Below are 22,221 nucleotides of genomic sequence, written 5' to 3' on the forward strand. Positions count from 1 at the left end.
CATCAATATCTTGGGCCAATATTTACCCTTTTCCTTGAATATTGTCTACCGGCATAATAATTTTATTCTTTATGTACCTCGCGATGAAAATTTTTTCAAAAATTAAGCGCTTCATAAGTCTACGGTTATACTAAAACTTTTGTCGACAAGAATAAAAAGAGCCAATATTTCTTCTTTTGAATGATATTCTGGTACTGGCCTTATAATTGAGCACTTTTAAATACATCCTGATGGGTTGTTTGACATTAAATGGGAATGAAAACAAGTTTAAATAACAAAATTTGTTGTCGGTATCAACAAAAGGTGCCAATATCTTCCCTTCTTCCTGATTTTTCAGGTCCGGCATCATTATTTGAATCTAAGAATGAATGGTTTGACACAAATTGAGAGATTTATAAGTGTACGGTTACTAATATTTATGTCGCGAAACAATTAAAAGCGACACTATTTCATCTTTGTTATAATATTCTTGTACCGGCCTGGTAATAGAGGACATTTGATACATTCAAATGGATTGTCAGACATAAAAGTGAAAGAATAAATGTTTTGAAGTGCTATATTTGTTGCATTCAGCAATATAGGGTGCCAATATTAACCATTTTCTTGGTTATTACTTACCGGCATTAACATTTTATCCTTTCGGTACCTGAGGATTGATAGTTTTACACAGGTTTGGAGTCTACGGTTACTAAAACATTTGTCGACAACTATAAGAAGGCATAATTTGACAACAATTGAGAGATTTATAAGTGTACGGTTACTGATATTTATGTCGATACCAACTAAAAGTGACAATACTTCATATGTTGTATAATATTTATGAGTTTAGATGTATTCTCAGACACAAAAGTGAAGAAATGAATGTTTCAGGTTGCTGTATTTGTTGTCTGCATCTATAAATGGTGCCAATATCTATCCTTTTGATGATACTTGTGTGCCAGCATGAACATTTTATTCTTTTGATGGATAATTTGACACTGTATAAGTCTACGGTTACTTTTATTTGTGTCGATAACAATAAAAGACGACAATATTTCTTTCTTTTTGATGATACTTCTGTGCCGGTATAAACATTTCATTCTTAGGATGGATAATTTGACACTGTATAAGTCTACGGTTACTTTTATTTGTGTCGATAACAATAAAAGGCGACAATATTTCTTTCTTTTTATTGATATTCTTGTACCGGCTTTGTAATTGAGTACTTTTTGTACCTCAAAATTGATTGTTAGACATTAGACTGAAGGATTTTAAGTTTCAAATTGCTATATGTGTTGTACTCATCAATATAGGGTGTCAACATTGACCTTTTTCAAGGTTATTCCATACCGGCATCCTATTTTATTCTTTTTGGTTTATAGTTTTCAGTGTATGGAGACTAAAAACTTTGTCGACAGATATAAAAAGTGCCAATATTTCTTCTTCTATATGATATTTAAGTACTTTTATGCCTCATGCTGGACTGTTTGAGTTAAATTATATTTATTATTTTTTTTTTTTTTTTTTTTTTTTTTTTTAACTGGTCTGATAAATGCTGGAGTGTTAGAGTTAAATTATAGTTAAAATTTTTATTTTTTTATTTATAAAGTCTGAGTGCGCATGCGCGACATGCCTTGGATACAAGGGTTCCCCCCATTAGCATATGTGTACTGAGTGCTTTATATAGTAGGCTTTGTGTAATAATTTCCTCAAACAAGGTGTGACACAAAATTTGAATTCAGGGAAGATAATCCAATTAGGAATATAGGCAAAGTTTGAAAAATCGTAGCTCCGTTGGTTGCGGTCCAATGTATAAACTGTTTAGTGTTTTGGAAGGGACATTTAACTGCGGAAATTGTGCTGACTTGATAGTGAAAATAAAATGTGTATAGCCGTTAAAGAAGACTTGGGTATTTGTTTACATATCAGACGTAGTAAGGAATACGGGAGGCTATATGGCAAACTTTGAAAAAGTCATAGCTCCGTTTTTAACCGTTTGATTTACAAAATGTTTAACGTTTTGGAAAGGACATTCAATTGGGCAAATTGTGCAGTCTAGGTTTGGAAGATCAGGTCAGGCATTCAAAAGTTATAGGTCGATAAAGAACACATGGGTATTTGTTTACATATTAGACGTAGTATGGAACACGGAAGTGTACATTGCAAACTTTGAAAAATCATAGCTCCGTTGTTTACCGTTCGATTTCCAAAATGTTTAACGTTTTGGAATGGGCATTCAATTGGGCAAATTGTGCAGTCTGGTTTTGGAACATCAGCTCAGGCTTTCAAAAGTTATAGGTCGATAAAAAAGCCAACTAATAACTGTAACATGCTTATTCCTGGTACAACATTAGCAGGTGATCCACCTTACTATGCAACATAGAATGGCACTGCCTATTTTTTAACCGACATTTATAAGAGGAGACAGCACAGGTGTATGTAAAGAACACTCTGAGAATACCAAAGCATATGCCTCATATGGAATTATACTCCTTGGTACAACATTTTGGAGTGCTCCATGTGTAAATAGCAATCTGTGTTGAGGAATGCGAATGTTTTTCTAGGGACTTGCAAAGGCTGTTAAAAAGGGTTAATTTGCACCTAAACATACTTTACTGAATCAGCAGTTAGTTGGTTTAGGCTTCTGTGGCAGGAATTAAATTGCTGGTACAACAATTCAATGTGCTCCGCATAGGTATATTTGTTGTATTCATGAATAAAATTGACCTTTTTCTTGATTATTCCTTACCGGCATAAACATTTTATACTTGTGGTAGCTCAGGTTTGATAGATTTACACAGTTTGTCAGTCTACAGTTACTCAATTAAACATACAATTTGACAGGAATGAATGAAAATGGCAAACTGCATCTTTGCATTTTGTAAGAATAGTATATAATTGAGATAGCTGTCTAGTTAACCTTAAAATCCCAGTTGATTTGAGAAAGTTGTAGAAATTCTTAAAGGTGACTATCTGAATGTAGTCAGAAGTGAAAATCTTAGCCTTTTTCACCTATGAAATAAACCTACAATTTGACAGGAAGGTTAATAAAATGGCAAATGACTTTGCAATTGGTAAGAACAGTGTATAATTGAGACAGCTGTCATGTTTTATAAAAATCCAAGTCGATTTGAAAAAGTGACAGAAATGTTTAAGGGTGACTATGTGAATTTAGTGCGCACTGAAAATTCTAGCTGTTTTGGCTTGTCAATTAAAACCTACTGTTTCACAGTTATCCACCCAAATGCCAAATGACTCTGTCAAATGTAAGAACAGTATATAATTGAGATAGGTGTTAAGGTTTATGAAAATCAAAGTTGATTTGAAAAAGTTATAGACATTTTTAAGGGTGACTATCTGAATTTAGTGCGAAGTGAAAATTCTAGCTCTTTTCACTTCTCAATTAAAACATACCATTTACCAGTAATCAACCCAAATGCCAAATGACTCTGTCCTATGTAAGAACAGGGTATATTGGAAATAGCTGTCAAGGTTTTTGAAAATCCAAGTCGATTTGAAAAAGTTACAGAAATGTCTAAGGTTGACTATCTGAATTTATTGCGCACTGAAAATTTAAGCTGTTTTGACTTGTCAATTAAAACCTACCGTTTTCACAGTTATCCACCAAAATGCCAAATGACTCTGTCATATGTAAGAACAGTATAGAATTGAGATAGCTGTCCAGTTTTATGAAAATCCAAATAGATTTGAAAAAGTTAGTCAAGATTATCCTTATTTTTGACATAAATCTATCATCCGCACAATTGATTTGGCTGACCAGGGTCAAATAAGAGCAACGATTGACACGAGAGAATAAATGTAGAAGCTCTCATGGGGTCGCCATTATTGACTTGTATAGCAAAAATATTTGACAGCATCAACTTAAACTGACCATATTTGCACATTATTATGTAAATCTATATAGCCGCATAATAATTCAGTAATAATTTTATGTCAAGAATGAATGTTTTATACAAATGACAGCAGTATTGGAACATAATGTGAATACAAAATTTTGTCCGTATAAATCTAGATTGCCAGCATGTCCTCTTTTTAATCAAAATATTGTCTAGCAACAAAATTGCAGTAGTTTTGATACCTCAGGCTGACTCCTATAACAAAATTATTTGACTGCATCAACCAAAACTGACCATATTTGCACTTTATTTTGTAAATCTATATAGCCGCATAGTAAATCAGCAACTATTTTTATGTCAGGATTTAATGTATAATACAAATGACAGCAATATTGGAACACAACAACTACAAATTTTTGTCCGCATAAATTAAGAGTGCCAGCATGTCCTCCTTTTGTTCAATATATTGATACGTAACAAAATTTCAGTAGTTTTGATACCCCAGGCTGACTCATATAGCAAAATTATTTGACCGTATCAACCAAAACTACCCATATTGGCACTTTATCATGTAAATCTATATAGCCGCATAATAATTCAGTAATATTTTATGTCAGGATGTATTAATTTAATCCTTAAATTTGACAGCAATACACCAAACTACATAATGACCTATGATTTAGTAAGATCAATATATTACTAAGATAGCTGTATAGTTTGATGAAAATCCTAGTTGATTTGAAAAAGTTATAAAAAAAATTTAAAGTGTACTATCTGAATATAGTCCGAACTGCAAATTCAATCTTTTTTAACAAGATTAAATCTATTCTTAAGTTTGACAGCAATACACCAAACTACATAATGACCTTTGATTCAGTAAGATCAATATGTTACCAAGATAGCTGTATAGTTTGATGAAAATCCAAGTTGATTTGAAAAAGTTATAAAAAGATTTAAAGTGTACTATCTGAATATAGTCCCAACTGCAAATTCAAGCTTTTAGGACCTAGATTAATTTAATCCTTAAATTTGACAGCAATACACCAAACTACATAATGACCTATGATTTAGTAAGATCAATATATTACTAAGATAGCTGCATAGTTTGATGAAAATCCTAGTTGATTTGAAAAAGTTATAAAAAAAATTAGGGTTAGGTATCTGAATATAGTCCGAACTGCAAATTCAATCTTTTTTTACCTAGAAATTTGTGAGCAACATACCAAACTACATAATGACCTGTGATTCAGTAAGACCAATATATTACTAATATAGCTGCATAGTTTGATGAAAATCCAAGTTGATTTGAAAAAGTTATAAAAAAAATTAAAGTGTACTATCTGAAATGCTGAATTTTGTCCAAAATTGCAAATCCTAGCTTTTTTGACCTAGATTAAATTTGACAGCAATACACCAAACTACATAATGACCTTTGATTCAGTAAGTTCAATATGTTACCAAGATAGATGTATAGTTTGATGAAAATCCAAGTTGATTTGAAAAAGTAATAAAAAGATTTAAAGTGTACTATCTGAATATAGTCCGAACTGCAAATTTAAGCTTTTTGGACCTAGATTAATTTAATCCTTAAATTTGACAGCAATACACCAAACTACATAATGACCTATGATTTAGTAAGATCAATATATTACTAAGATAGCTGTATAGTTTGATGAAAATCCTAGTTGATTTGAAAAAGTTATAAAAAAAATTAAAGTGTACTATCTGAATATAGTCCGAACTGCAAATTCAATCTTTTTTTACCTAGAAATTTGTAAGCAACACACCAAACTACATAATGACCTGTGATTCAGTAAGACCAATATATTACTAATATAGCTGCATAGTTTGATGAAAATCCAAGTTGATTTGAAAAAGTTATAAAAAAAATTAAAGTGTACTATCTGAAATGCTGAATTTTGTCCAAAATTGCAAATCCTAGCTTTTTTTACCTAGATTAAGTTTGACAGCAATACACCAAACTACATAATGACCTTTGATTCAGTAAGATCAATATGTTACCAAGGTAGCTGTATAGTTTGATGAAAATCCAAGTTGATTTGAAAAAGTTATAAAAAGATTTAAAGTGTACTATCTGAATATAGTCCGAACTGCAAATTCAAGCTTTTTGGACCTAGATTAATTTACTAGTCAATCAATATTATTGAAGTAGTTCTTAAATGTATTATGGTGCTTACCCTCATTGAAAGAATGATCTTACCGGTAGTCAGACATATCATAATCACACCAGAAATTAATTTCAGCAGTGACAGACATAACGGAAAATAAAGCATACAAACAGGTCAGTCTTATCTTTAATACTGTTGTAACAACATAATTTGAAAGTATTCGTGTCTGTATAGGCTGTCAATATATTTTTTCTGATATAATTTAGTCTGGAAAAAGATAATCGTTTTAAAATGTATTTATGTTCACACCGAAATTGCTTTCAGGAAAACCCAATTACTAAATGTAATGTTAAATATAAAATACATGACAACAAATTTCATGTTATCAGGGAATAGAAAATGCCGTTATATTTATCTATAACTGATACAATTAGTGACCATCCTTACAAAGATCTATACATTATGATACGGAAAAGAAGAACGTATTTTTTAAAGCAGTATTTTTCCCCATAATCCCCATGACAGTTAATTCAGTAATATTGTAGATTAATTAATTACAATTCATGTTCATTGGCGTATACGCTAACTATGGGCTAGTAATTTGCTACAACAGATCAATATAACTTACCTTTTTACGAAGTTTATCCCCGATGTATTATCCGTACACAATAACACAATCCCTGAAATCAGTTTCTGGTGTGAACATGACGCTGAAATCATTTTCTGGTGTGAACATGATTACTGAAAGTTAATTTTGGTGTGAACAGAATCTTACAAGTTTATGACACAAGGTTTAGTCAAAGAACGTCTCGTCTTTGTTCTCATAAAGTTTACCGGAAGGTACCAATACCTACTTGACAAATATTCCGTATCAACTTCACAAATTATAAATAGTTCTTCAGTTTATTATCGTGGCTCCCCTCATTGAAAGAAAGACCTTCCCGGTATATAACCTTTTCATATAGTTTTTTAATTTTAGCTGTAAATGTTTGCATTATGTCTTGAACTTATATATTGACCAATAGGTCCAATTTCAATTTGTTGCGTTCTTTGACCACATTCATTCTGTGTTAGATACATATGGTGTGTTAAATATGTAATCACAATTCAAATTTAAAGCTGTATCAAGCTTGAATGTAGTGTTTATGCTTGGCCCAAATCTGTGGTCGTTTAAAGGTGCGACCTGTTAAGCATTTTATTTCATTTACAGAGCATTTGAGTTTATTACATTTCAGTTGCAAAATGACATACAATGTTATAAGACATGAGCGTAAACATTTCTATATTTTACGATTAATTCTGTACATTATTAACATATAACACAAATTGTACTCCTCATTATCATTTTACATATTTGTTTTAGGAAGCCAATGCTGAAGCTTACCTTGTAGGATTGTTTACAGACAGTGACTTGTGAGCAATTAACGCCAAAAGAACGACCATTACGTCCACGGATATCCAGCTGGCCATAAACATTTGAACATTGTTACGTTCAACATTTCTTTTTAAACATATGTTTTTGTACAATCATGAATTAAGACAATCATGATGCCTGTCTGTTAGACAGTGTGACATTTTAACTTTTATTTCTCTTATTCTTTGTGTGCATTATTTATTTTATACATTATTTATATACGTTGTGACAATACATATTTTCCAACTTATTTCATTTCACATTTCATGTATATAGTTCCAAAAAGGCATCTGACATGCATGTTGTAATTCATGAATAAAGGTAGTCTGTTGTCCTCTTTCTTTTATTAGCATGCATTAATTTCCTACAATATGAGCCACTGTATCACTATGGGATGACTATAAGATGACAATTTGTTTGATCTAATTCAATGAAATGGATAATTAAAAAAAATAAAAATATAATCAGACTGAAATGCATCAATTCAGATGGGAATATTCTGACTGTCAAGTTGCTACTGGGTGTTAGATGGAGAGTTTTCATCGGCAATCATATAAAATCTTATTTTTCTACGCCCGTCTTTATCGAAATATATTATGGTATGAGACAATCAAAACCTAGGAGTAAACAAAGGAAATTTAGAACAATATTATTAAATACGAAAGAACATGAACTACACTGAAAACCGACAGTGAAATCAAGTGCTCCATAGTTTGATGAAAATCCAAGTTGATTTGAAAAAGTTATAAAAAAAATAAAAGTGAGTGTACTATCTGAAATGCTGAATTTTGTCCAAAATTGCAAATCCTAGCTTTTTTGACCTTCATTAAATTTGACAGCAATACACCAAACTACATAATGACCTTTGATTCAGTAAGATCAATATGTTACCAAGATAGCTGTATAGTTTGATGAAAATCCAAGTTGATTTGAAAAAGTTATAAAAAGATTTAAGGTGTACTATCTGAATATAGTCGGAACTGCAAATTCAAGCTTTTTGGACCTAGATTAATTTAATCCTTAAATTTGACAGCAATACACCAAACTACATAATGACCTCTGATTTAGTAAGATCAATATATTACTAAGATAGCTGTTTAGTTTGATGAAAATCCTAGTTGATTTGAAAAAGTTATAAAAAAAATTAGGGTTAGGTATCTGAATATAGTCCGAACTGCAAATTCAATCTTTTTTTACCTAGAAATTTGTAAGCAACACACCAAACTACATAATGACCTGTGATTGAGTAAGATCAATATATTACTAATATAGCTGCATAGTTTGATGAAAATCCAAGTTGATTTGAAAAAGTTATAAAAAAAATAAAAGTTAGTGTACTATCTGAAATGCTGAATTTTGTCCAAAATTGCAAATCCTAGCTTTTTTGACCTTCATTAAATTTGACAGCAATACACCAAACTACATAATGACCTTTGATTCAGTAAGATCAATATGTTACCAAGATAGCTGTATAGTTTGATGAAAATCCAAGTTGATTTGAAAAAGTTATAAAAAGATTTAAGGTGTACTATCTGAATATAGTCGGAACTGCAAATTCAAGCTTTTTGGACCTAGATTAATTTAATCCTTAAATTTGACAGCAATACACCAAACTACATAATGACCTATGATTTAGTAAGACCAATATATTACTAAGATAGCTGTATAGTTTGATGAAAATCCTAGTTGATTTGAAAAAGTTATAAAAAAAATTAGGGTTAGGTATCTGAATATTGTCCGAACTGCAAATTCAATCTTTTTTTACCTAGAAATTTGTAAGCAACACACCAAACTACATAATGACCTGTGATTGAGTAAGATCAATATATTACTAATATATCTGCATAGTTTGATGAAAATCCAAGTTGATTTGAAAAAGTTATAAAAAAAATTAAAGTGAGTGTACTATCTGAAATGCTGAATTTTGTCCAAAATTGCAAATCCTAGCTTTTTTGACCTTCATTAAATTTGACAGCAATACACCAAACTACATAATGACCTTTGATTCAGTAAGATCAATATGTTACCAAGATAGCTGTATAGTTTGATGAAAATCCAAGTTGATTTGAAAAAGTTATGAAAAGATTTAAGGTGTACTATCTGAATAAAGTCGGAACTGCAAATTCAAGCTTTTTGGACCTAGATTAATTTAATCCTTAAATTTGACAGCAATACACCAAACTACATAATGACCTATGATTTAGTAAGATCAATATATTACTAAGATAGCTGTATAGTTTGATGAAAATCCTAGTTGATTTGAAAAAGTTATAAAAAAAATTAGGGTTAGGTATCTGAATATTGGCCGAACAGCAAATTCAATCTTTTTTTACCTAGAAATTTGTAAGCAACACACCAAACTACATAATGACCTGTGATTGAGTAAGATCAATATATTACTAATATAGCTGCATAGTTTGATGAAAATCCAAGTTGATTTGAAAAAGTTATAAAAAAAATTAAAGTGAGTGTACTATCTGAAATGCTGAATTTTGTCCAAAATTGCAAATCCTAGCTTTTTTGACCTTCATTAAATTTGACAGCAATACACCAAACTACATAATGACCTTTGATTCAGTAAGATCAATATGTTACCAAGATAGCTGTATAGTTTGATGAAAATCCAAGTTGATTTGAAAAAGTTATAAAAAGATTTAAGGTGTACTATCTGAATATAGTCGGAACTGCAAATTCAAGCTTTTTGGACCTAGATTAATTTAATCCTTAAATTTGACAGCAATACACCAAACTACATAATGACCTATGATTTAGTAAGATCAATATATTACTAAGATAGCTGTATAGTTTGATGAAAATCCTAGTTGATTTGAAAAAGTTATAAAAAAAATTAGGGTTAGGTATCTGAATATAGTCCGAACTGCAAATTCAATCTTTTTTTACCTAGAAATTTGTAAGCAACACACCAAACTACATAATGACCTGTGATTGAGTAAGATCAATATATTACTAATATAGCTGCATAGTTTGATGAAAATCCAAGTTGATTTGAAAAAGTTATAAAAAAAATTAAAGTGAGTGTACTATCTGAAATGCTGAATTTTGTCCAAAATTGCAAATCCTAGCTTTTTTGACCTTCATTAAATTTGACAGCAATACACCAAACTACATAATGACCTTTGATTCAGTAAGATCAATATGTTACCAAGATAGCTGTATAGTTTGATGAAAATCCAAGTTGATTTGAAAAAGTTATAAAAAAATTTAAGGAGTACTATCTGAATATAGTCGGAACTGCAAATTCAAGCTTTTTGGACCTAGATTAATTTAATCCTTAAATTTGACAGCAATACACCAAACTACATAATGACCTATGATTTAGTAAGACCAATATATTACTAAGATAGCTGTATAGTTTGATGAAAATCCTAGTTGATTTGAAAAAGTTATAAAAAAAATTAGGGTTAGGTATCTGAATATTGTCCGAACTGCAAATTCAATCTTTTTTTACCTAGAAATTTGTAAGCAACACACCAAACTACATAATGACCTGTGATTGAGTAAGATCAATATATTACTAATATAGCTGCATAGTTTGATGAAAATCCAAGTTGATTTGAAAAAGTTATAAAAAAAATAAAAGTTAGTGTACTATCTGAAATGCTGAATTTTGTCCAAAATTGCAAATCCTAGCTTTTTTGACCTTCATTAAATTTGACAGCAATACACCAAACTACATAATGACCTTTGATTCAGTAAGATCAATATGTTACCAAGATAGCTGTATAGTTTGATGAAAATCCAAGTTGATTTGAAAAAGTTATAAAAAGATTTAAGGTGTACTATCTGAATATAGTCGGAACTGCAAATTCAAGCTTTTTGGACCTAGATTAATTTAATCCTTAAATTTGACAGCAATACACCAAACTACATAATGACCTCTGATTTAGTAAGATCAATATATTATTAAGAAAGCTGTATAGTTTGATGAAAATCTTAGTTGATTTGAAAAAGTTATAAAAAAAATTAGGGTTAGGTATCTGAATATAGTCCGAACTGCAAATTCAATCTTTTTTTACCTAGAAATTTGTAAGCAACACACCAAACTACATAATGACCTGTGATTGAGTAAGATCAATATATTACTAATATAGCTGCATAGTTTGATGAAAATCCAAGTTGATTTGAAAAAGTTATAAAAAAAATTAAAGTGAGTGTACTATCTGAAATGCTGAATTTTGTCCAAAATTGCAAATCCTAGCTTTTTTGACCTTCATTAAATTTAACAGCAATACACCAAACTACATAATGACCTTTGATTCAGTAAGATCAATATGTTACCAAGATAGCTGTATAGTTTGATGAAAATCCAAGTTGATTTGAAAAAGTTATAAAAAGATTTAAGGAGTACTATCTGAATATAGTCGGAACTGCAAATTCAAGCTTTTTGGACCTAGATTAATTTAATCCTTAAATTTGACAGCAATACACCAAACTACATAATGACCTATGATTTAGTAAGACCAATATATTACTAAGATAGCTGTATAGTTTGATGAAAATCCTAGTTGATTTGAAAAAGTTATAAAAAAAATTAGGGTTAGGTATCTGAATATTGTCCGAACTGCAAATTCAATCTTTTTTTACCTAGAAATTTGTAAGCAACACACCAAACTACATAATGACCTGTGATTGAGTAAGATCAATATATTACTAATATATCTGCATAGTTTGATGAAAATCCAAGTTGATTTGAAAAAGTTATAAAAAAAATTAAAGTGAGTGTACTATCTGAAATGCTGAATTTTGTCCAAAATTGCAAATCCTAGCTTTTTTGACCTTCATTAAATTTGACAGCAATACACCAAACTACATAATGACCTTTGATTCAGTAAGATCAATATGTTACCAAGATAGCTGTATAGTTTGATGAAAATCCAAGTTGATTTGAAAAAGTTATGAAAAGATTTAAGGTGTACTATCTGAATAAAGTCGGAACTGCAAATTCAAGCTTTTTGGACCTAGATTAATTTAATCCTTAAATTTGACAGCAATACACCAAACTACATAATGACCTATGATTTAGTAAGATCAATATATTACTAAGATAGCTGTATAGTTTGATGAAAATCCTAGTTGATTTGAAAAAGTTATAAAAAAAATTAGGGTTAGGTATCTGAATATTGGCCGAACAGCAAATTCAATCTTTTTTTACCTAGAAATTTGTAAGCAACACACCAAACTACATAATGACCTGTGATTGAGTAAGATCAATATATTACTAATATAGCTGCATAGTTTGATGAAAATCCAAGTTGATTTGAAAAAGTTATAAAAAAAATTAAAGTGAGTGTACTATCTGAAATGCTGAATTTTGTCCAAAATTGCAAATCCTAGCTTTTTTGACCTTCATTAAATTTGACAGCAATACACCAAACTACATAATGACCTTTGATTCAGTAAGATCAATATGTTACCAAGATAGCTGTATAGTTTGATGAAAATCCAAGTTGATTTGAAAAAGTTATAAAAAGATTTAAGGTGTACTATCTGAATATAGTCGGAACTGCAAATTCAAGCTTTTTGGACCTAGATTAATTTAATCCTTAAATTTGACAGCAATACACCAAACTACATAATGACCTATGATTTAGTAAGATCAATATATTACTAAGATAGCTGTATAGTTTGATGAAAATCCTAGTTGATTTGAAAAAGTTATAAAAAAAATTAGGGTTAGGTATCTGAATATAGTCCGAACTGCAAATTCAATCTTTTTTTACCTAGAAATTTGTAAGCAACACACCAAACTACATAATGACCTGTGATTGAGTAAGATCAATATATTACTAATATAGCTGCATAGTTTGATGAAAATCCAAGTTGATTTGAAAAAGTTATAAAAAAAATTAAGGTGAGTGTACTATCTGAAATGCTGAATTTTGTCCAAAATTGCAAATCCTAGCTTTTTTGACCTTCATTAAATTTGACAGCAATACACCAAACTACATAATGACCTTTGATTCAGTAAGATCAATATGTTACCAAGATAGCTGTATAGTTTGATGAAAATCCAAGTTGATTTGAAAAAGTTATAAAAAGATTTAAGGTGTACTATCTGAATATAGTCGGAACTGCAAATTCAAGCTTTTTGGACCTAGATTAATTTAATCCTTAAATTTGACAGCAATACACCAAACTACATAATGACCTATGATTTAGTAAGATCAATATATTACTAAGATAGCTGTATAGTTTGATGAAAATCCTAGTTGATTTGAAAAAGTTATAAAAAAAATTAGGGTTAGGTATCTGAATATAGTCCGAACTGCAAATTCAATCTTTTTTTACCTAGAAATTTGTAAGCAACACACCAAACTACATAATGACCTGTGATTGAGTAAGATCAATATATTACTAATATAGCTGCATAGTTTGATGAAAATCCAAGTTGATTTGAAAAAGTTATAAAAAAAATTAAGGTGAGTGTACTATCTGAAATGCTGAATTTTGTCCAAAATTGCAAATCCTAGCTTTTTTGACCTTCATTAAATTTGACAGCAATACACCAAACTACATAATGACCTTTGATTCAGTAAGATCAATATGTTACCAAGATAGCTGTATAGTTTGATGAAAATCCAAGTTGATTTGAAAAAGTTATAAAAAGATTTAAGGTGTACTATCTGAATATAGTCGGAACTGCAAATTCAAGCTTTTTGGACCTAGATTAATTTAATCCTTAAATTTGACAGCAATACACCAAACTACATAATGACCTATGATTTAGTAAGATCAATATATTACTAAGATAGCTGTATAGTTTGATGAAAATCCTAGTTGATTTGAAAAAGTTATAAAAAAAATTAGGGTTAGGTATCTGAATATAGTCCGAACTGCAAATTCAATCTTTTTTTACCTAGAAATTTGTAAGCAACACACCAAACTACATAATGACCTGTGATTGAGTAAGATCAATATATTACTAATATAGCTGCATAGTTTGATGAAAATCCAAGTTGATTTGAAAAAGTTATAAAAAAAATTAAGGTGAGTGTACTATCTGAAATGCTGAATTTTGTCCAAAATTGCAAATCCTAGCTTTTTTGACCTTCATTAAATTTGACAGCAATACACCAAACTACATAATGACCTTTGATTCAGTAAGATCAATATGTTACCAAGATAGCTGTATAGTTTGATGAAAATCCAAGTTGATTTGAAAAAGTTATAAAAAGATTTAAGGTGTACTATCTGAATATAGTCGGAACTGCAAATTCAAGCTTTTTGGACCTAGATTAATTTAATCCTTAAATTTGACAGCAATACACCAAACTACATAATGACCTATGATTTAGTAAGATCAATATATTACTAAGATAGCTGTATAGTTTGATTAGGGTTAGGGTTAGGGTTAGGGTTAGGGTTAGGTTTAGGGTTTAGGGTTAGGGTTAGGGTTAGGGTTAGGGTTAGGGTTAGGGTTAGGGTTAGGGTTAGGGTTAGGGTTAGGGTTAGGGTTAGGGTTTAGGGTTTAGGGTTAGGGTTAGGGTTAGGGTTAGGGTTAGGGTTAGGGTTAGGGTTAGGGTTAGGGTTAGGGTTAGGGTTAGGGTTAGGGTTAGGGTTAGGGTTAGGGTTAGGGTTAGGGTTAGGGTTAGGGTTAGGGGGTTTTTACTAGACTGCAACTGAGTTGCACTAAGGGAGATAATTTGTTTTTAGTACAGACTTCGCTGATATGAAATGAATCCAGAAAATAAAATTCCAGTGACTTTGTTGTATTTGCGCATGTGCCTGAATTTTGATGGAATAATGGCGACATGATTTGTAAGCTGCATGACGTCATAGGACGTAACGAAAATATTAGAAATTACATACATACATACGTACATACATACATACATACATACATACATACATACATACATACATACATACATACATACGAACATACATGGATACATACATACATACATACATGCGCAGAGCGACCAACGCATATACAGAGGAGATGATAATGCGCATTCATGTTATTTGCATAATATATGGTATAAATATATGTAAACAAAAAGCAGAGCTACATTCTAAAATGGTTTATAAGATGTATGTGCACTATACATTTATGAGGTCTGGAGGACATATGGTGGGTGATGGTACGTTCAAGGCAAGCGGTGCATACAAAGATGCAGTAATTAAGAAGTGGGATGTACAGAGCCACCATTTTGAAAGCGTTAATGATATCTTTTCATACTGTATATTCTTTAGGTCTGGAGGACATTGTGTAGTGATGGAGTTACACAGAGTTACTGCTTATGCGCATTCATATCATTTGGTTAATATGAAGTGTATATATGCTTTAAACGATCTGAGTCAGGTATGAACATTGGATCGAAATTTTTACTTTTTTTATTGATGTGTTCATGTGTTTGTGAAAACCAGAGTGAAACCAGATTTGTTAGCTGCATGACATTGAACGACGTAAAATAGTTTTTGGAACCTACACACATACTAACATATATGCATATAGATATTGATTATAACTTGGCATTTTTCATATCAGACCTCTTATCAGCCTTAGGTCATGATATCAGCCTGAGACCCGGATGGACTGATAGGGGGTCTGATATGAAAAATGACATGTTTTTCTTTTTATCATATACGTCAACAGAAGACATACAGACAAAGACTATTCTTAAAATGCTTTTGTTGTAATAAACGTTTGCATTTTTTAATAATATACTTTCCTGATACCTAATATTTTCTTTTTGTTCAACTTTGTTATGTTTTACACACAAACACGTACCATGGAGGTATATTTACCGGAATTTGCCGAATGACGTCAAATTGTCATGCGATACGTTACAGCAACGCATGCGATTATAAGCGGAAGCAGTTGATTTAAAACGGAAGCAGTTTATATAAACAGTAGGCAGTTGATAACAAAATTCATATCACACGGGTAAGGCAATTCTTCAAATTTGATGAATAAATATATGAACAAATTAGTCTTATCATGGGGAACACTTATACCATTATTTTTTATAAGTATATGATAAACATACATACATGCATATAAAATGCACACATACAAATAAATGCATACACATAAACATAAAAACATACAAACAAACAAACATACAAACATACAAACATATATACATACATGCACACAGTCAGGAATTCGTGAAAACCCTGTGAGACGCAAAATCTAGTATGATCTTATGATGCCATCAAAAGGAAATATTTGATATTGTCATCTCGATCCTACTTATGATCATCGCCTAATGTTTTTATTGTATAGAATGCTAGTAGTTATATTATGCGTAATTATGAGCCAATCATCCCTTTCAAAATAGTGATCTCTAATCCTTCATACCACACACGGGCTTGCGGACTGAATATCGGTGTTTACGTTGCGATGGCTGCAATGTGAAAATTTGTAAAGCAGGAAAGGTCATAGAAGATCATATCACCAATATTTGCAGGGATATTGACTTCCGTTTATTGAGTTTCACTCCTCGAAAAAAGTTGATTTCGTTCGTCCAAAAAATATCTTCCTACACATTTAGACCCAAAAAAAACACGTGTTGTTAACATTGCAACTAGTGCTCATCTTTAAGGTATATTTACTAAAGTAACACGTCTTCGCAAACGTGTATTTGTTTAGCTATGTTTTGCAACAGAAACAAGAAACCAACTCATTTTCATTTTATTCTTCTTTAGATAGACTGGTAGGGTAAGAATAAAAAAAAAAGTTTGGCTTGTCAATGTACAACAAACGATAACTAAGGTAACAGGCATGTAGCAGGGACCCTAAGCGTTGTATGAGCCATAATATACCCCTATAGCATGTCCTGCTAGGTTTTTACGATGAAAAGATTCATGCTGATATGGTCAATATAAGCGGTTGGTGATCCGATAGTGGAGTAGTGGTCGAATTAAGTAGTTTGTTTCCTTATCATCGATATATTAACGTAAACAGACGACACATCCAATTATCAGATTTCCTTATCTATGAAATACCTCATTGGTTTGCCTATGTGGTGATTGGTAAATATTATACCTGTAATGGGTAACTGGCCACAAAGTGATTGTCTTGCCTTTTGGATATGATATTTGTATTTCCTTTCTTAGGAAAAGGCCGGGATGCTTCAGACTATACTATCAGTATTCAGCCGACACCGGTGCAATGATAGTGACACATCTTTTAGAACTATAACACACTCCGTTAAGTCTGTAGTGAAAAATATCCAAGGTCAGTATGGTAAATACTAGCGGTTGGCTGCCCGATTAAGGGGAAGGGGTGAAATATAGATTTGTTTTTTTGTCATACCATTGTACAACTAACAATAACTAATGACAAAGACAGGTAGCCGGGAAACTTGGGCTTGTAATGAACTCTGATATACTTATATTACATGCCTAAGGGGTGAAATGGGTGTATTATTCCCTGTATATGCTTACAGGATGATTTTCTGGACTTTGGGGTTACTTCATCGTGTTTCCCTGCCTTGTGATGGTAGTTGAATCTTTTGTAAAAAAAACTTTATATAGTTAGCCAAGGTCTGAGGGACTGTATTTGCACCTTGTTTTATTTAAAATAGGCTCGGCTTGATCTGTATGGTATAGATCCGGCATCGGTTATGACAATATTTGCGGTTGGATAGCAGACATCCAAACATGGGTCGAATTAATAGCTTTATTGTCTTATGCTCGTACAAGTATTGACAACTAAGGAAGTATGTAGGCAACATGAACCTTATCAGCGTTCGTATGAGCTATTATATACCCATATAAAATGGCCGACGTGGTATATATAGTGAAAAGATTCGGGGTCGGTATTGTCATTGTTTGCGGCTGGGTACTCGATTTAGTTCTTGGTGTAGAAATGAAATGATGTCTTGCTTTACGATTGTAAAACTTATGGTTACTAGGATTCAAGCAGGCAATTTGGACCGTTGGCGTTGTAAAGATATTTGATATACTGATATGCCATGTCCGCGGGGTGCTCGAGGAATGATATAAACCCTTATTGGTTGTTGCTTATATAATAATTTTCTTGGCTTTGGTATTGTTTCATCGTAATTTTCTGTCTTAACACGAGACGAAGGACTTCTGAAACTGATTTTACTAGCTAGAGCGACCTTTGCCATGATATTTACACCTTGTTTGAACCTATAACAAAATAAACTTAGTCTATAGGGTTAAAAGGTCCTGGGTCAATATGTAAAATACTACTGTTTTGCACCTAGATATAAGGGTAGCAGTCGAAAAAATAGTGTTTTGTCTTACGATCGTCCAAATAATGGATGTAGGAAGGTAACCGGGTACCTTAGCTTTATAATAAGCAATAGCATACATTTTTGGCATCCCTGCGTGATGCTCACATAATATCAAACTCTTTTGGGTAATTTGCCATAGGGTGATTTTCTTGCTATTGAAGTTGGTTTATCGTTTTTTTCTGGCTTATCACTGGTCAAGTACTTTGGGAAGCCTTTGAATACTAGTCATGGCCTTTGGAATTTCATTTGCAAGGGGTAATTTTAAGATAAGGTTACTGTTCAGGTTAAGATATTAAGTTATTGTTTAACCTTAACGTTGATTGATGGTTAGTTGGTTTGTTGACAATTCATATTTAAGGTACAGGTAAATTCAAGGTTAAAAAATTAAGTTCCGGTTAAGGTTAAGATAAGATTGAAGGTGATTTTTAACCTTAATGTTCATAGATGGTTAATTGGTAGTTGAAAATTCAGATGAAAGGTTGCGGTAGCCTTGAGGTTAATTCAATGATAGATAAGGTTAAGGTGTAGGTTAAGGTTAAGGTTAATGTAAAAGTTAAGATTATAGTTGAAGTTAAAATTTAGTTTAAGGTTAAATTGAAGGTTTGTCTGAACCCCGCTGAAGGATGATTGGTATTTGAAAATTTAGATTAACGATTGAAATTGAGTTTTAAAATTGAGGAAGCCTTTAAGTTAATTGAAGGTTACAAAATGTCAAAGTTTCAGTTAAGTTTATTGTTTAAGTAAAGGTTAAGGTATGTTTTAACCTCATGATTTATTGAGGATTCATTAATAGTTATAAATTCAGATTAAAGGTGGAAGTACCCTTATGTGAACTATTATTGGTCTGTTGGTGTTTTTCTTATTTTGCCATATCGTTTTCAATTCAATTTCGATCTATTAGTTTGGCTGTCCCTCTGATATCGTTCGTCTCTCTTTTTTAAGGTTAATTGAAGATAAAAAAGAGTTAAGGTTTAGGTTAACAATAATGGTAATGTTAAGCTTAAGGTAAAGGTTAAAGTGAAGGTATGTTTTAACCTTAATGTTCATAGTTGAGGTAGCCTTAATGTTAACCACATACCACATCTTCTTATATCTATTAATGTTAATTCAAGGTTAGAGAAAGTGAAGGTTTATGTTTAGGTTAAGGTTAAGGTTAAAGGTAAGGAAAAGGTTAAGGTTAATGTCAATTTTAGGGTATATCATAGTAGTTTAATTTTAAGGTTGATTGAAGGACAATTTTTGTACGGTAAAGGGTTAGGGTTGTGAATAAGGTCAAAGGTAAACATTATGGTTACAGTTAAGTTTAAGACAAGATTAAGCTTGAAATCAAAATTTCATCTTTGCGCATGTACACCTGGTAAGGGTGCGTGTGCAAACTGTCGAATTATAGGAAGTTATTAGTAGAAAGAACACTTCTATATATTTTGTGTTATGGATTATAAATTAGTTAAACCAGGTAAGTAACATTCGTATGTCTTACTAATGGATATCAAATTAGTAGACGCAGGCATTTGGTATTTTTATTCACAAATTGAGACCAAATTTTGTATGAAAATGTTTTGTTTTTAAACACTTTTCAGTCGACATTCCGGATAAATAGGGCAAGTTCTCTGTGCCAACGAAAGATATTATTATTTAACTAACTCCGAATTAGCCGACTTTTCGCTTGAGCATAGATAGATTGTCTGGTCTCTGTGGGTGTTCTACATTACCCGAATTGAATGCAGTTATCATTATTTTAAAGAATTCTGTACAACGCTTATCAACGCTTAATTCTGTACTATTTTTTTGTGTATTCGTCTATTTATTTTAGGCATGGCGTTGTCAGTTTGTTTTCAGTTGATACCCTTTGGTATCTTTCGTCCTTCTTTTATCAGAAATGTGAAACTCGGAGTGTCAATTTTTGAAATTAAGATACAAGTATTATGTACACGATGTATACACCTTGGCAATGAATGTATCAAACTTAAATAACAGGCGTAATAATATATTAATATATGTTAAGAGTCCAAGCACCGTGACGACTATCTAAAATGTCTTATTTATACAACTTGAATGAGTGCATTAATGATATAATTCTGAAATTTGTAGATTTGCGAAGATCAAATAGAAGAATATTAAAAATTGAAGATTACATAAATAGTAAATCAGATCGACAAGGGTTTTTGGTAAGAAAGATTGACGACATAAAAGGTAAATACTAGTTATTCTGTTTATTTAGAACTTATGCGTAAACTGTTTTGTTTTTTCAGCGTGTTAATATGTTGTTTCATTGTAATACCTGGATAGGTGTTTTAGAAAAGTTTACTTACGAATGATTTTTGTATCTTCAATCTCTCTTCATTTGCGGTACCTTTTACAAGCATGCATTGTATTTCAAGTTTTGTTTTCTCAATTTGGTCTTTAAAAAAAGGTTATTTTTTTATTTTAATATGCATTAAATTCATAAACATGCGGTGAATATTTTTTTCTTCATACTTTGTTAAAAATTTTGAAAACAATAAATTTCAAATTATACATGTTCACTAGTATTAGTATTTAAGTATTTGTGATGAAAATATTTTCTAAAATGGTTTCTTTTTCGAAAAAAATATAGTTTACTAACAACATATTTATTAATATTATATTTTACTTAATCAATCAATCATCGTTATGTAGTTTAAAATGTTTTGAGCTGTTTGATGTGTATATTTGTCGTTTAACTTTATAAAAGGAAGAGGTGTGTTTACGACAAAACAGTTTGAAAAAGGCGAGTTTATGTTCGAATATCGCGGAAATTTAACAACAGTTGATCCAGGCTTCAACGAGTACGCATTCGAGTTTATTTGGAATTCAAGAAAATGTTGGTAAGTTTAAAACTTTTTATGCTAGATGAAAAATGTTTTTTTTTTTCTTGTAGACTTCAAAACCATATAGTAGCGGTTAGAACACGTAAATGACATACAGGTGGTATGGGCGTATTTCGCCATCTTGGATTGTAAAAAATCAGTGAACCAAATGTCTAGTTTCTATTAATTAAGTTAACAAAATTTGATGCAAAAATGCAGATAACTAAATGTGAACTGTTATTTGAAAAAAAAACGTTTATAAGATAATGATTATAAGTATTAACACTTTCGCAAGTGTAGATTAATTTTGGTTTAACAAATGCCATTTGAATGGAAGGTAACTCTGGAAAAAGTGCACTTTTCTGAAGATCTACATGGAATTTTCCTATTTCGTATTTTAGCCGGAAAAAAAACGTACGGTGACTTTATCCCTTCTTTTGATATTCTCAAATCATTGTCTTGATGCTATCTTTTTGTGTTTTATTTTACAATTCTATCAAGTAGTGTAGCTTCTAATCGCATACTGATGTTATTACCCGTATACGCCATACACAATGTGCCACAACCTGTAGCTTGATAAATTGCACGGTGACCTATCGTTTTTAGTATAGTTTGGAACAGATATTAATATACAGTAGGTTTTGGCAAAGTGAGCGAATTTTATCCTTTCATTTTAGACTCCCATACCACCTTAAGGAATTCAATACGTTGTTTTTTTTTATTGATTATTCATTTTTTGAATTTTGGTAATCATGCAATTGCAAAAATCTTCGATATTTC

The 22,221-nt window shown here is 31.2% G+C and overlaps 1 protein-coding gene across 1 annotated transcript; it reads left to right on the forward strand.

Moving 5' to 3' along the window:
* The first annotated feature begins 15,600 nt into the window (after positions 1–15,600).
* Positions 15,601–20,817, forward strand: LOC127732796 (uncharacterized). The gene is made up of 3 exons (XM_052241972.1): positions 15,601–15,705; positions 17,466–17,586; positions 20,705–20,817. Exons 1-3 carry the CDS (start codon positions 15,619–15,621, stop codon positions 20,815–20,817), a joined length of 321 nt encoding a protein of 106 aa, XP_052097932.1. The 5' UTR covers positions 15,601–15,618.
* The last annotated feature ends 1,404 nt before the right edge of the window (positions 20,818–22,221 follow it).

This window comes from Mytilus californianus, unplaced genomic scaffold (genome assembly GCF_021869535.1).
Source record: "Mytilus californianus isolate M0D057914Y unplaced genomic scaffold, xbMytCali1.0.p SCAF_28, whole genome shotgun sequence".
In the NCBI taxonomy this organism is placed as follows: domain Eukaryota; kingdom Metazoa; phylum Mollusca; class Bivalvia; order Mytilida; family Mytilidae; genus Mytilus; species Mytilus californianus.

Excerpts from the sequence above, each read along its gene's own strand:
- LOC127732796 (XM_052241972.1), top strand. The coding sequence starts at position 15,619 with ATGGAGTTACACAGAGTTACTGCTTATGCGCATTCATATCATTTGGTT. Across the intron at positions 15,706-17,465 it reads CTTTAAACGATCTGAGTCAG|GAAAAGGCCGGGATGCTTCA; the intron begins GTATGAACATTG and ends TTCCTTTCTTAG. Across the intron at positions 17,587-20,704 it reads TGTAGTGAAAAATATCCAAG|ATTTGCGAAGATCAAATAGA; the intron begins GTCAGTATGGTA and ends TGAAATTTGTAG.